The sequence below is a fragment of the Neopsephotus bourkii genome, unplaced genomic scaffold (genome assembly GCF_033783945.1).
Source record: "Neopsephotus bourkii isolate Nb327-2 ecotype Australia unplaced genomic scaffold, CSIRO-AGI_Nbou_v1 NB_663, whole genome shotgun sequence".
NCBI classification, from domain to species: domain Eukaryota; kingdom Metazoa; phylum Chordata; class Aves; order Psittaciformes; family Psittacidae; genus Neopsephotus; species Neopsephotus bourkii.
This window is the reverse complement of record NW_026901162.1, coordinates 2475325-2491600: the sequence shown is the minus strand read 5'-3', so window position 1 is coordinate 2491600 and position 16276 is coordinate 2475325. Positions and strand designations below refer to the sequence as shown.

The 16276-nt window shown below is 43.1% G+C and overlaps 1 protein-coding gene across 1 annotated transcript in view; it reads left to right on the top strand.

Moving 5' to 3' along the window:
• The window catches only part of DHRS12 (dehydrogenase/reductase 12), a 42299-nt gene that overhangs the window by 14666 nt on the left and 11357 nt on the right, over positions 1 to 16276 (top strand). The window contains 4 exon segments of the mRNA XM_061353063.1: positions 315 to 358; positions 361 to 441; positions 4391 to 4473; positions 11354 to 11447. Of these exon segments, the coding sequence (XP_061209047.1) occupies positions 315 to 358; positions 361 to 441; positions 4391 to 4473; positions 11354 to 11447 (302 nt within the window).

The following is a 16276-nucleotide window of genomic DNA, read 5'->3' as shown; positions in this document are numbered from 1 at the left end:
TCTTAATCAAAGCATGCCGAGCCCTACCAGGGTGGAGTGATCTCAACGCTTTACCTGCGAGAGCCCACAGCCCTCATGAGCATCAGCCTTTGGGCTGTGGCTTGTGGTAGGCAAACACCTTCAGTTGTTACTGCATTGCTCCTTAGAGTCCCTGGCACTGTATGTGATCTGTCCCATGGGTATGGAGGGTAATGGGAGAGGGGAGGTGTTTCACATATGCTGAGGTGTGAGGGGAGGTGCTTTTCAATTCTTCTCTGGGTTTCTTTGGAAGTACTCTTGTTTTTCACAGGTAACTCTGATTTATTCAAGACCAGCTATGAGTATGCTTCCAAGCACTTCAGTCCAGCTGGCGTGGAGGTGATCGGGCTGGAAGGTCCTTTCTGGTCACTGGTGCAAAGTGTGGCATTGGTAGGGCCACAGTCAAAGAGACAGCGAGGGGAGGTGAGGCCGTAATGAGGGGCCTGAGGAGCCATAATGGAGAAGGTGGAAGGAAGCAGGTTTGGCCTTTCAGTGAAAACGCAAAGACACAGTTCCCTGGGATGAGGGATCAGGTGTGTTATTTTGCAGGGCTGTTAGCATGGGTTAGAGGTTTAAGCATAAGCAGTGCAATGAAAATGAGAATAATGAAACCAAGTTAGTGGAAAGGGTCTTCAAAGTGTTTATCAAGTGCATGTTTACTGAAACTATGTTACAGTGGCATCTAAGGATGCTGGTGATGAATCAAGGCCCACTTAGGACTGATTTGGTACAAGCAGCAGCTTGAATGAATTTGGACTGTTTTGAAGAACTTACAAATGTATCTTAGGATGAAAGAAAACAATTGGCTGTGCTAAAGTGAGGTTGGAGAGTATGAAAGAAACAACATAGTTGTGCTCAATCGTGATGATAATCTGCAGTTTGTGCACTTTAACTGATTATAGGCAAGCATTTTTTGTTGCTCACTGTAACCAAGGAAATGGTATGAACTGGAACTAGCTACTGTTGAAGGATAAAACCAATCTCTTTCAGAGTTGACAAAATAATTCCTGTTGTGAAAGAGTGATAGGAGTTTTGGCATGTAGAATAAAAAGGAGGAGCTTGTGGTTTTTTGCTCTTTTTTCATGCTTAGGCTTCATAACTATATTATGAAGGAAAATGGTGACTCAGTTAAATTAAACTAATTCAAAATTATTAGCACCAAAGAGCCTTTGGGTTGAAGATCCCCATCAGTGCCAGGATGTGACTGATTTTCAGGTTCCCAATACTGTTATTACATGTAATAGACTTATGTAATTATTGCTTTGTCTGGTGACCGGATGTGCCTGCCATGTTTTGCAAGCTGTCAGACCAACTGGATCTCTATAGGTTTTGGCCACCATGTCTCATGTCAGGAGCTCAAAGAACATCTATGGGCACAGATTAGTTGTCTGATACCTTTTGTGGGTGTTGCTGTACATATAAAGCTAAAATGACTTAACAATATGTTCCTGATCCTGTCCTTGAACATGTGGCTCTGAAACTTGGCATCAGTTTTTGCGTCTCTGTCTTCTCATTGAATCTCTTCAAGTATATCATGACAAGAATATAAGGAATTCTGATTCAGCAGCAGAATGACCAAGCTGTGCTGGCTTTACCTTCAAGCACTGTAAATCTCTGTAATATGTTGTCTCGATCTCTGTAAATAATGACGTCTTGATGACAATTTTTTTAGTTCAATTTTTCTCTGAATTGGTGTCTCATGGTATTGCAGATTTGGGCTCTCTTGTATGTCTGTGAACTGCACTTCCAGTTTGATGCAGTCTTCTCCCAACCACTCTGACAATTCCCATGTATTGTTTAAGTTCAAATATTTTCAATCTTTACCATGGAAAATAAATATAAATCAATCTCTTGGCCTGTAGGTCACACCAAAACTCTCTTCTCTCTTTAACAGCAAGAAAAGAGTTCATACTCAAAGCCCTTAAAACCAACCTCTTCTCATAGAATGTTTTCTGCTGTAGACTATACATAGCAGACTATCATAGGAGCCTTCAGTGTCTGAAGGGGGCTTACAAGGATGCTGGGGAGGGACTCTTCATTAGGGGCTGTAGTGATAGGACAAGGGGTAATGGGTTAAAACTTAAACAGGAGAAGTTTAGATGTTTCTTTACTGTAAGGGTGGTGAGGCACTGGAATGGGTTGCCCAAGGAAGTTGTGAATGCTCCATCCCTGGAGGTGTTCAAGGCCAGGTTGAACAGAGCTTTGGGTGACATGGTTTACTGGGAGGTGTCCCTGCCCATGGTAGGGGGGTTAGAAGTAGATGATTTTAAGGTCCTTTCCAACCCTAACTATTCTGTGATTCTATGAGAATGTTTCTGATCAGCTTGAAGGCCAGATTCCATGTGTTTGATTTGTACCTGCGTGCATAACTTGTGCTGTGCCCTGTTATTCAGGAGGTATTTCTAAAAAACCTGTAAACACGCATCCTGAACTGCTGTAAGGTCTGTAACTAAAGCCCTCCTTTGCAATGAAGCTTTCAGTCACTCTGAGAATGTCCAAAGAAGCGAGCATTGGACACTGCACCTTCTGGTTGCTTGTCTTTTCTCTCACTCATGAAATCTGTTTTCCCTTGGATAAAGACTGTCTTTCATTCTGATCTGTATATATTCAGTGCCTGTCTGTGCATGGTCCCTTCCATGTATGGTGTATGTGTAACACAAACATTTATTAGGGTTATCTGTATGGTTATCCCAGATCTGGGAATTTCGCACCACTGCCTGCAGCTGTGCACTTGGTAAAAGCAACCCAGCCAACTCTGTCAGTGCAGGGGAGAACTGAAGAGTTTCAGAAGAGCCTTGAGGTTTGTTGCTTGTATCAGCAGCATGCCCAGTTGTGGTGGGTTAACCACGGCCACGTGCTCACAAAAGCTACTCTATCATTGCCCTCCTCCACTGACGGGGGAATAAAAAATACAATGAAAGGGTCATGGGCTGAAATAAGGACAGGGAGAGATCACTCAGCAATTACCGTCATCGGCAAAACAGACTTGACTTGGGGAAATGAGTTTAATTTATTACCAATCAAATCAGAGTAGGATAATGAGAAATAAAACCAAATACTAAAAGCACACCCCCTCCCCCACCTCCACCCCTACATTCCCAGTTTTGACTCTGTTTCTGAACTCTCTACCTCTTCCCCCAGCTGCACAGGGGGATGGGGAGTGGTGGTTGTGGTCGGTTCATCATATGTTGTCTCTGCTGCTTCTTTCCTCCTCACACCCTTCCATGCTCCAGTCTCTCCCACAGGATACAGTCCTCCACGAACTCCAACATGAGTCCTTCCCACAGGCTGCAGTTCTTCATAAACTGCTCCAGTGTGCGTCCCAACCAGGGCCACAAGTCCTGCAGCAAACCTGCTCCAATGTAGGCTCCTCTCTCCATGGGACCACAGGTCCTGCCAAAGAAAAAGTACTCCCCACCTGAAAATCAAAATATCATCATAACATTGGATAGAAATGGGCAACTTACACAGGCAATCCACCTCTCGTTCCTTCACCACAATTACAACAGAAATTCTTCAGATGATCTTAAGCTCCTTTTCAACCCTAACTATTCTATGATTCTATGTTTTGCCTGTTATCTCTCCCAATTACTATCCCAATCTGAAAATCCTCAAGCTCCACACTGGGCACCAAAAAGGGCTGTGGTGGGTTGACCTTGGCTGGACATCTGGTGCTCACCGAGTAGCTCTGTCACTCCCCTCCCCAACACTACAAGGTGGGGAGAAAATAAAAGCATAGCCCCATGAGGGCTGCTATGGGGAGAAATAATTCCATCCCAGCAGAAAGCAGAAATCTCACAGCTTTCCTATTACATCCACTCCTGGTGTCCTAAACTGTTCATTTGAAGTCTCTGGACAGACCTCATTGGTATTTTTGGTGTGTCTTCTCTGCCTGATGGTACAGCTGGAACAGTGCTTTTTAGGGGGAATTTGTTTCTGAGAACAGCCCAAGGCTGTTGGACCTGGGACTGCTAAATGTTGCTATGGCTCTAACCAGCTCCCTGCTTCCAGTTCATCAGCAGGAGACATGGGAGCCCTGAGAAATCCGCAGACCTAAGCTTCAGCAGCATTGATGAAAAGCCATCGCTCAGCTCTTGGCAGCAGAGGAATGGGACTGTTAGCTGTGCAGAGCTCAGGAACGTTCTGCTGCTGGGAAGCTCCCATGGTGTTGCAGTGATCACCTGACCAGTACTGCTACTGCTGCTAGCAAGCTGTAGGCTTCCCTCAATCTGGAATTCAATCATGAAACGCTTTTTGTTTCATTTGGTTTGTGTCAAAAACTAACCCCAAAGAAGGGCTGCAAATTGCACACGTCTTTGCTGATGAGCACAGTTGGTAATGAATGATGAGCTGTGTTTCTGGAATCCACCAGGTGGCACGGTTCAGCTAGTTTGCAGAAGTAAGGAATGAGCTGAGGTCTTTCGAGGAGAAACAGTGACGGAAACGATCAACCAGGTGAGCTGTATGTCAATCTGTTGCTTACTCTTAGAAATATTGTTAATATTAAAGACTTCTGAGGCCTTGAGGTGTTCTGTTTCATCATTTTTGCTGTTTTGTTTATAATGGTATTTTCTTATGGACATGGAAATATCTAGTAGTTTATCATCGATATGGTTTGAAGTGATTTAATTTCACTGGATGATGTTTTCTGTCATTAAGAACATCACCGTCAGCATGCTGTTTTATTTAATTTTTGTTATCAATAGGTTCTGTGATGTCTTACTATTCCTAGCTGTGTGGCTGAGGCTTTCCAAAGTTAATGCATTACAGCACTCTTACAACAACATTTATGAGTCTACAGCATTGGAATTGAAGGTTTCATGTGCCTGAATAACATGCTCTTGATTTGCTAAGGTTGGCTGCTCTGTGAAGTCCTGTGTTCTACATTCTACATGTTCTACATACTTTTCCATCTCCTTTTCTTATATATCACTTCCTTACCTCCTCCCTTCTTTTAGATATTTTTGCTTTCATGTGTATCACTGTACATTATACCCCTGTAGCTGTCATTGTTGCTTTTGCTAGTTATTCAGGAGGGTGTGCTTATGGAGAAGTGCAGTTGCTGTCTTTCTATCTTGATGCACTGGTTTTGGTTAGGACAGAATTAATTTTCTTCGTAACAGCTCCTATGGTGGTGTGGTTTGGATTTGTGACCAAAGCAATGCTGAGAACCCATGTGTCCTGGGTTCAGCAGTAGCAGTCATTTTTCTCCTTAGCTGGTGCAATGCTGTGGTTTTGACTTTCAGCCTGGGAACAGCGCTGATAACACCGATGTTTGTAGTTGATGATAAGTCACGTTTAGTCTGACCAAGGACTTCCTGAGTCTCATGCTCTGCCAGAGAGGAGGGGAAGCTGGGAGGAAGCAGAGACAGGACACCTGACCCAAATTAGCCAAAGAGGTATTCCATACCACAGCACGTCATGCCCACTATATAAACTGGGGGCAGTTACCCGGAAGGGCTAGATCACTGCTTGGGTCGGGCTGGGTATCAGTTGGTGGGTGGTGAGAGGTTGTGTTCTCTTCCCTTGTTATTTTCCTTATTATTACTGGTGGTAGCAGCAGTGGTTTGTGTCATACCTTAGTTACTGGACTGCTCTTATCTCAACCTGTGGGAGTTACATTCCTTTGATTCTCCTCCCCATCCCTCCCGGAGCAGGGGGAGGAAAGGGCGGGGAGTGAGAGAGCGGCTGTGTGGCTGAGTTGCCCACTGAGCTTAAACCACACCACCATGGTTTAATTATTTTTGAACAGTGGCTGCACAGCATCAAGGCCTTTTCTGCTCCTCACCCCACCCAACCAGCAAGTGGATTAGGGATGAAGAAGAAGCTGGGAGGGGACATAGACAGGACAGCTGACCCCAACTGACCAAAGGGCTATCCCAGACCATATGATGTGCTTAGCAATAGTAGCTGAGGGAAGGAGGAAGGGGGAACATTCACAGTTATGGTGTTTGGCTTTCCAAATCACTGTTGGATATGCTGAAGCTTGGCTTTCCTGGGGATTGCTGAACACCTGTCTGACAATGAAAATTAGTAATCGAATTTGTCATTTTGCATTGTTTGTACACACACCTCTGCTTCACTTATTAAACTGTCTTTATCTCAACCCACAAGTTTTGTCTGTTTTACCCTTCTGATTCTCTCCCCAATCCCACTGGAAGGGGAGAGAGTGAGTGGTTGTATGGGGCTTAACTGCCTACTAAGGTTAACCCACAACAATTGCATGGAGAGATGTCATCATTTTAAGTAGTGACTTGGCTCTTGAACACAGTATTTTGATTCCAGTAATAGTATTTTGAGTGCATCAAAAATTCTGAAGACTTTTTATGGTTAGAGATACCATATTGACTAAATTTGTGATCATTGGTTTCAGCTCCCTAGTGTAACACAACCAGCATTACACTCAGTTCTTTAATGAAGGTGAATTAGATCAGTCCTTAAGTAGAAATAAATACTTTCCAGCTGTCTATAACTATGTAATCCCATGGCTACGGTAAGACTGGTGATTATCTGTGTTATCTTTTTTTCTAGCTGCAGTCAGACAGCCTGGGAAGAGGGGTGAGTCTGACCTCTGAAGGCTCCTTCATGTTCTGTTTTCTGTCATTTGGTGAAACAAAACTTGAGGCCAATAATTTTCTTCCCTAAAAGCAGCAGAATTACCACATTTCCACTTTTCAGTAGGCTGCAAACCTGTAGTTTCTCTAGTCATGAAAGAGTATGAGGGCACTGCAGAACTTGTTCGTGACCCTGGGGACAGCATTTTTATAGGAAGCATTCAGTTAGACAAGCTGTACAAGGAGTGCACAAGAGCATCCTTCTTTATAAGTGCTTATTCGGAAGCAATACAAGGTGATAATGAAATGCTTTATCTGCAACTTGACAAGCTGTATCTAGACTTAACGTGCTCTCCCTGATCATCTGAACAGAGATCCTGTTGTAGTATGCACCAAAGATTTTTTCTGTCTTCCACAGCAACACGTGTTGAAGTTCAGTGCTGTATTGGATCTATTTGGCATGCACTGGGAACTAGAAAGTTCTCCTAATATGTTAAAAATAGATCTAGTCATTGAGATTAGGCCTCATTTTGAAAAAAGCTTTGCTACCATGACTTTCATAGTGGGCAGGCCTGTGTGTCCTTTTTCTGAACCAAAGTGGCAGTCTTAGGCAGATAAGTGCTGATTTACATCCTTTTCACTCTCTGAAATCACTTGTAATATTGAACATTTGCCCAGAAAACTTCAGCTTCTCTGTACCAGTAATGGTGGTAACTTTAAAACTAGAAAGCTCTCGGAGAGTTCTCAAATTAGAAACAGCAGAGCAGCTTTTGGACAGAAATTAACATTACAAGGAGAAAATTCTGGCCTAACTCAAATAAGGAGCTGAAATCCAACGGCTTGAGAAAAAAAAATCATGTGTTTTTTATCTTCAGGCAAGCAGAATTATACGCATGGAATAATGTCTTACAATTTTCTCAGCTTCTTCTCTTACCTCATTTGCTTGTATAATGAGTATTTAAAGAAGCAACTTGGAAAGACAGGAGGCCCTTTAATGATTATTTGTTGTTTTGCATGGGAGCACATCCTCTGCATAAGTATTTTAAAGCTGCCTTTTCCTGGGATACGTCATAGGACTATCTGTGGAGAGTCTTTGAGGCTAAGTGCTATCTAAGAGAAGAGTAGGAGTTGACATGCCTTTTGTATGCTGATAAATACCACTGTGCTGCTACTGGGTAGAATACAAATCTGTAAAAAGCAAGAGAATTGCCTTAACAAACAGTAAAAGGTTTTTGATGTTTAGACAGAGGAAATATTTCTAGCTTTAGTGGTTTAGAAAATTATAACTTTGCTCTGTGTCAAGCTTTTCCATTTCTTTTTTTTTATTCTATTGCATCCACATTCCTTTCCAAAGTAGTTAAAAGCACTGCAAGGCTGTTGTGACACAGAGTGGCTAACAAGGACTTAGCAGTTAATGCAGCATGAAAGGGTGTGCAGAAGGCACCCAACACTCTGAGGCAGCTGGAGTGGGCACCTGAAAGGGTGCTTTTCCTGCCATGGCTGGAGCAACTGCCCCTGGCAATGTGGAATCCTGGCCCAAGCAGAGCTCCAGAGAAATGATGTGGTAGATGCTGGGCAGCAGGGAGTGACTGGTACTTCTTCCTGAGCCTGGGGCAGAGCATGATGGTGGCCTCATCGGCTGGGTTCTGCTGCCATCAAAGTGTGAGGCTGCCAGGTGAAGTGGCAGCAGGAGATGAGCAGGCTGCATAGTCATAGGAAACAGAAACAGGAGACTGACAGGATCTTTGCAGAGAGTAGAAGAGCACAAACCCCACATTGCATGGAAGAAGGGACAGATAGAAGCCATGCTCATATAAGTGGTGGATAGAGACTCCCAAGATGAGGAGGAATGGAAGCTTGGGACTGCTGTCAACAGAAGGCAGGTTCATTCTCTGCCTGCAGATGTGCATTTACAAGATAGGTATAGTGCCATGGTAACAGATGAGGAAGAACGAGTTCTGTCAGGGTAGGTACTGGAGACAAATGAGCTTGAACCACTGGTTGTCAGCACTGGGAGGAAGTGATGGGTGATTATGGCTGGAGGCTGTCTCCCATGGGGAATGGAGGCACCCATCTGCAGTCTTGGCTTGATGTCTTGGGCTGCTTGTCTCTTTCTGGGCAGTCAGATCTAGGGTACTGTGGAGAGTCTGATGCGGCTTCTCTGGACCTGAGACTAGGGCCTCTTCTTGCCCAACATGGGCATCCATGTCATTGTGAGGGGTGACCTTAAGTTCATCAAGAGTGCTTAGAGAGAGTGAAGGGCATGAGAGCCCAAGCAGTGCTCTCCTAAATCATTCCAGTGAAAGAGAAAGGCTTGGGTAGGAGCATATGGCCCCTGCAGGTTAACGCCTGAGTATGCCGCTGGTGTCACTTTGGGCTTTGTCATTTTGTCTTTGGCCTTTATGATCTCTTTGACGTTCTCTGAGAAATGAGCCTTCCTGAGCAGCAGCGACAAAGCAAAGCAAAAGTATCTTTGGCAACCAGCTCAGGTTTGCCTTTGAGAAGGGCTTTAAACTGGTTTCACTGAGGGGTGGTGACCAAACCCGCAAGAGTAGTGGAGTCATGGGGAAAGTGAGTATGTTTCTAGCATTTGACAGCATAATGGAGGAGGCTCTCACAGTTTTCCTGTGAAAGTAACATGACTGAAGCCCATCTCAGGTGCCTGTACATGAATACACATAGCATAGGAAACACAGGAATCCATGCATAGTTGCAGAGCTGTGATCTCACTGCAATTAAGAGAGATATGGTTGCTGTGGAATGGTTGTATACAGACCTTTTTAGAAAGGCAAACTAGGAACACAAGGAGGAGGAGTTGTGCTCAATGAAAAGGCATGGCTTGAATGCATGGAGCTTTGCTCTGAAATGTATGAGCCAGTTGAGAGTTTATGGATAAAGCACAGAGGTCAGATCAATGTGGATGATGTCATGGTGGCTGTCTACTGCAGACTTCCTGGTGAAGTAGATGGAGCCTTTTTTAGAGGTCTAGGGAAACCCTGTGATCACAGGTCCTGGTACTCAAGGAGCACTTGAACCACCCCAATACCTGTGGCAAAACAGAAAGGCATAAACAATCCAGGAGATTTCTGGAGAGGATCAAGGACCATGTTTTGCTATGAGTGTTTAACAAGACAGCTAGAGATGATCTCTGCTGGGCCTGCTATAAGTAAGTAGTCTTCAATAGCTGGTGGAAGTGCCCATGAGATTGTGGAATTTAAGATCAAGACAGGCAAGAAGGATGCGCAGTCATTTAGTCTTTGGTTTTAAGAAAGCAGATTTTGCCTTTTTTTTTTTTCATATGGACCTGGTTGGCAGGATCCTGGGGAGACAGCCGTGGAGAGCAAACTACTTGGGAAAAAGGTGGTTATCTTCCAGGGAAACCTCCTCAAAGCAGGAGGTGCTTCCTGTTGCCCAGAAAAAGGGAAACCACTCATCTCCAGAAAAGGCAAGCAGGATTTAGGGAAGTACAGGCTGGTCAGCCTCACCTTGCTCTCCAGGAAAACCATGTAGCGAATCCCCATGGAATATCGGAACATGATTAAGAACAAAAGTGTAGATTTATCAAGGGCAAACCTGTCCTGACCATCCTGGTCTCTGCCATTGGTGAGATGACTCTTGACTATGGACAAGAGGAGAGCAGTGCTTGCCACTTCTCCTTCACTTTGCCAAGGCTTTTACATGGTCTGCTCTAGTATCCTTGTAGCCAGTTTGGAGAGATGTGATTTGAACTGGTGGATGACAAGCTGAGTGGAAAACTATGTGGAACATATGGCTCAGAAAGTGGCAATCAGCAGTACAGAGCTGATCTGTTAACAATATTTTAGTGTCATCCCTGATGAGTCAATGCAGGAGCAAAAGCTGTTGAATGTCTCTTAACAACTTGGGTGATGGAGTGAAGCACAGTGCTTGCCAGAATGCAGATGATCTCAGATCAGGGGGGAAGCTGGAGAGCCAGGCTGCTGCTCAGAAGGATTTGACAGGTGAGGAACTGGGCTGATGTGAACCTCATGAAGTTCACCAGGAGCAGATGCACAGGCCTGCCCTGGGGTGGAGTAACACTACAGAGCAGTACAGGCTGGGATGGGCTGGCTGGAGAGCAGCTTTGCAGAGAAGGACCTAGTGTTGTGCGCCCTGGGGCGAGGGAGGCCAACCACACCTCAGGCTCTGTGAAAATGACTGTGGCCAGCAGGCTGAGGGAAGGGCATCTTCGTCTGTGTTAAGCCTTTGTGAGACCACAGCAGGAGTCCTGTGCCCAGTCTGGGGTTACTCAGAATGAGGAAGTCATTGATGTCCTGGAGCAAGTCCAACTGCCAGGGTGACTAGGGACATGGATGTGTGATGCGCAAAGAGAGGCTGAGAGGGCTGGTTTTGCTCAGTGTTAAGAGAAGGTTGAGATGTGTCTTGCTATAGTCTACAGGTGTGAGATGGGACAGTGTAGAGAAGGCATTCTCATGCTTCTCTTGGAGGTCTGCAGTGAAAGGACAAGAGGCAGCAGACACATATTGTAACAGGGAAAAATTCTGACTAGATAATAGGATCTGTTTGTTTTACCATGAGGATGGTCAAACACTGGATGCACGTGACTATGCATATTTTAAGGACTAGAATTAGAACTCCCAGTTGTCTATGTTAACCTAAGTGTATTACTTGTGTTCTGGAGATAAGATTTTTTCATACTGTTTGAATACCTTTTCACCTAGAGAGGTCTTAACAGTGAAGGGTCCTGAAGGGTCCCTTCACTGTCCCTGTTGGCTGTAACTTTTTTTTTTTTGGTACTCTAGAATATTTTCTTGCATATTCTGGATATATCTGACCCCAAGAAAATCTGGAAGTTTGCTGAAATATTCAAAATTGAACATAAAATGAGATATGTGGGTAAGTTTGCACACTTCAATCCTGTGTCTGCCTTTGGAGTGCATAGCCTATGAATTTGTCCAACAGGTATTGTTTCACAATTTTGCCCACAGGTCTCTGCTTAATTTGCTCTAAATGTGTTTGTGTTAGTCTCCATGTCTGTTTACTCTTGTCCATTCTCAATTCACATACAGAGAAATGCTACAAAAAAAAAAGAGAGAAAGGCAGTGATATTTTAGCTGCATATTTTGAAGCTCTTAGCACACATTTTCTGTTAGACTGTCATTACCGTTGTTAGGTTTTATCCTCAACCTTTTTTTCTGTCTTGCTTCCTTAAGTCTTATTTACTTTGGAAACTAACATCTTACATACGTCTTTTGCTTAGCTGACATGGTACATACAGCTTACTTTTTTCTGCAAGTCTGACTGCACTGAAGTGGTAATTTAAATATAAAGGCACAGATTCATTTCCTTGTGCTTTCTTCTGTTTCTCATTGTCAGAATTTAAACTGAATTTTATTTTGCCATCAAATTTCCCCTGCCTGCAGAAGTACAAAAACTTCCACCTTGCAAAATGTATTCACCTGAAGTTAGTTTAACCCTCCTGTGGGTCTTTCAGACAGAAATCCAGCAATGCACAAAGGTGCAGTTCTTCCAGAAGCAGAGTGAAACAAACATTTGGGTTTAGTTTTAAACACTGAGGAAATTAATTGTTGAGGAATTGTGCTAGTGCATCACTTGAATTAGATTTTATCACACAAGTAGAAGCATCAAGTTCTTCTTTCCCAGCTATGAATCAGCCCCACTAGGGAAATGCAGCTGCACAGAGGAAGCTGAATAATGTTTATAGTGAACTAGGGGAATTCCTGTGTTATCTTTTATGAATGCTACATGTAGATCTCCTTTGTTCATACGTGTATCACTTACTGCATGACTGTATGAGAAGGCAATGAGGTGATCACACATTTGAGCAGATAAGGTAAAACAGGTAAGTTATCCTCTTGTTCAACTTCTGCAGAGTTCAGGCAAGGGCCGGGTTGTTTCCTCAGACTGGCTCTCTCTAGGCATCAATAAGGATTAACTTTGAAGCTTTTAGAATCAAGAGGGACTTGGTTGAGCTGGAACAGGCTGGCTGTGCAAGAGAAAGCTTCTGTGCAGTCAGGTGCAGGTCAGACACACATGAAGGACCAATGCTCTCAATGGTGCAGGAGGTTTCAAAGTCAGAGATAGGGTCATAAATCCTATCTGCTGGAGTCATAGTAGGAGAAAGCTGCATGGAGAAATGCCTCTCAGAGTAGATGCTGTGTTAAGTATTTTTCATAAGAACTAGGTACCTTTGGGCATGCTTTACTTTGGAGAAGTTATTTCTGTATCAGTAACTATCCATGGTTATAGGTTCCCAGAGAAAAACTGGCTAAATTAGATGTGGCTGGTATATCAGTTGGCTGTAAACTAGAATGTGGGCTGAGAGAACAAACTAAATTGCCTTTTTCCCCAGAAAAGCTAAAGCCTGAAGAGTGACATGGGCTCAAGATGCTGGTTTGAAAATCTGTAGTTGACCCCCTCAGCAGCAGCACAGAAGCAGTAAGTCATGACTGCTTGATTTCTGCAGAAATAAGATGGAATCATATGTTTATTTTCTTTTTCATATCTTCACATGCAATGTGATCCTTCCATCTTTCTTTCACTGTTGTTTTTTTCCTATCTGGATCTTAGCTCTGGTCAAGTAAAGGAGTGTGTAGGTTGTAATTATCTAAGAATGTAAGACTCTGAACTATAACATGCTTTAAATGCAGGGCATAGTCTTTGAATTCTGTATCTGAGTAACATTCATATAAGCTGTAGAACTGCACATCTGAAATGCTGAGGAGCTTTTAAACCAAGTCTATGAATATTTTCCTCTTGGCTAACTCGTTAGTCTGTTTTCAATCATAATGGATGTTAGAGTTCAGTTCTAATTGGTCATCTGACTTGTGAAACGTACTTTATATCCTGATCTTTTCTTGGATGTATATGAGGTAAGTGAATGCATAAGTCCTCGGGTAAACAAGATGAATATGTTCAAAACAAATACTGGTTGGATTAGAAGGTGAACTTCCCTTAATGTGGAACACCACTGACTGGCTAATTGAGGACAGCTCACTGAAATAGAAGGGGCAGAGTCCTCTCTGGTGTTGTCAGAATATGCAAGTGGGTGAAGGTCATGAAAATGCAAAGTGCATGGTGACAGTTCAGGCTCTGTATGGTTTGTCTAATATTCAAGTTCAAACTGCATCGAGCAGGTGGCAGCAGCCGTATTTGTGCTGGTGCTTAGCACACTTAAAATGGGGTTCAGATACAAACACCACATGGCTTGTTGTGGTTCTGTTATTGCTGTCACATAAAATGTCTTGCCTTTTATCCTTGCTAAATCCCCAGTTGTTGCTCTGATTGCTGGAGCTCAGTGAAGGTGTAGAGAGCACAACAGCTGTGCAGCACTTCCACTGTAATGTGGGAGCAGCAGTGAGACACGTGTCTGAAATGGCACGTTGCTGGTTGAATCACACCATCAGTATGGAACTGAGCAACTGTCTTGGGGTAATGTGGGCACACTTCCTGGGGAGCTGCCAATCATGATGAGCAGGATTTATATGTGTATCCTTTAGTTAGTCTGTTGTTGCCCTTACATTTCCTCCGACAGGCTGGCCTTGTACTCAGGAGCTGGGCAGTGACAAATCATTTCTTCTGATGAGACTTGCAGACTTCTGAGCCAACACTTCCTTTTTTTTTTAAATTTAATTTCATTTAATTTTCCTTGTTTTATTAAAACTCCCAACAAAGACTTTCCAAACTGGCAATGTTCAGTTGGTTTGAGAAAAGTCCTGTCAGCATTGGTAGGCAAGTTCAGCATGTTCTTATTGAAGCACTAGACATTTAACTGAAACCATCCTTGTTTTATAGCCTCCTCACTTTACTTTTACTCAACACATCTTATTGCTTGACATGGAAAAATGGCATATATGTTATACTTTTATTGCTACTGACCAGCCAAGGGGATGCTAAAACATGCTCAGACATACATAAGTAATGCTTCCAGTATGCATCCTTTCTATAGTCTAATGTGCTCTCATGTTTTAATAATACACCATATATATTTACTCTCTGTGCAAGAAGAGATAAGCCAGGGGAAATAAAATGCTTTTTTACAACAGTAGCAGTACAGCCCATCTACAGCAAATTGCCTAACATTTATGGATATTTGTCAGTCTCTTCCCTACACGTAAGCCATATCTAACTGGTGTTTCACAGAAGGCAGTGGCCTGGTGGGCTGTGTTCTAAACCACTTGGAAGTCAGGCAGCTTGGATATCAGCTGTCATTTTGCCATAAGGTCACTGCCTGATCTTTGGCAAGACAACCTTACCTGTGAAAAGGAGACTATGATACCAGTTTTCTTTCCAAAGAGCTTTGAGACTTATGGATAAGAAGTGCTACATGAAAGGATAAGGTTAAATATAATTGCACATCCACCAGCTGTACTCTGCTTCAGCCTAGGTTCCCAGGACACAGAGGAGCCCTTATTGAGCTGAGCTTTGTAATTCAAGGGAAATGTAAACCTTTGTTTTGTCTCTCATGTTCATTAGCTCTTCCTGTACATTCTGTTATTGCTAGTGTGGTAGAATTGGCCCTCAGAGACAGCACGCTAAAATCTTAATTCCTGATCTTGTACTCAGAAGGCAGATCCAGGGATGTCTCTTGCTTGCAACTGCACAAACTGCAGGCTTGACAAGATAACCAGGTCAAGGAGGACTGTCAGTGTGTTCTTCTTTTTTAAGCCTTGAACATAAGAAAAGGAAGGCAATTTAAATGATTTTTACCAGATGAATGAGTCATTGAAGTCTGTATAATAAAAGGAGAGGGTTTTTTTCTGTTCCCACTTTTTTCACAATTAAAATAACACTGTTCCTAATAATACTGTAAAACTCAGGCAGATGGGAAACTTCACTGAGTGTAGTGCTGGCTGCCTGCCTTTATCTGAATGTTAGCAGATTAAAAAACTCACCAACAATTTACCACTAATTGCCAAAAGGACATCAAGCAAAAATTATTCTAGAATCCACCAAGGCACTTGGGTCTGCAATAATTGCATCATCAATTAATTTGATGTTATAAACAGGCAGTGGCTTTACAAAATTACTTCTGCTGAAACCATAAATTTCTTTACAAATCAATTCTGAAGTACAGGTTTTGGGGTCACTTTAAACCTGTAAAGCAGCGAGGAGTGTGTATTCATATGCCATTACGATACATGATATCCTGTTGACTTCCAACTCTGAAATATGAATCCTCAGGAGCCTTCCAGGTTTTGTAACTCAGCTTTAGCCTGCTACCACCAGCATTTTGGAACGCTGCTTTCACAATGTTTATATTTTCTCTTAGGGTTATTCTGTGTTTTGCTTAGTTTTGTGTTCTAGTACAGAACGATTTGTAGCTCTCTGTGGGACAGACCAGTCTGCAATACACCCTAGACTTCTGTACCTTGCATGGGGATAGCTTTCACTTTGGTTAAACTGTGGTAGAGATGGTGGGATCCACAGAGAAGTAACTGTTGCCATAATGTTCAGAGCTACCTTCCTGCAAAACCCAAGCACAGTGTTTTCCCTAGTCCCCTCAGCTTCTGCTTCAGGTGATGTGAAAGGAGCATACTTTTATTTAGGAGTTTGTGCAGCTGACAAGCTGACTTTTGTAGTGTTTTGTTTTAAACAACTTTGCACACAAATTGAATGTTTCTCTCCATAACAGCTCCCCATTTTCTATGCTTGCGTCATCAAAGTTTCGCTATGTGATTGTGAAGGCACTGAATTACTGCTCA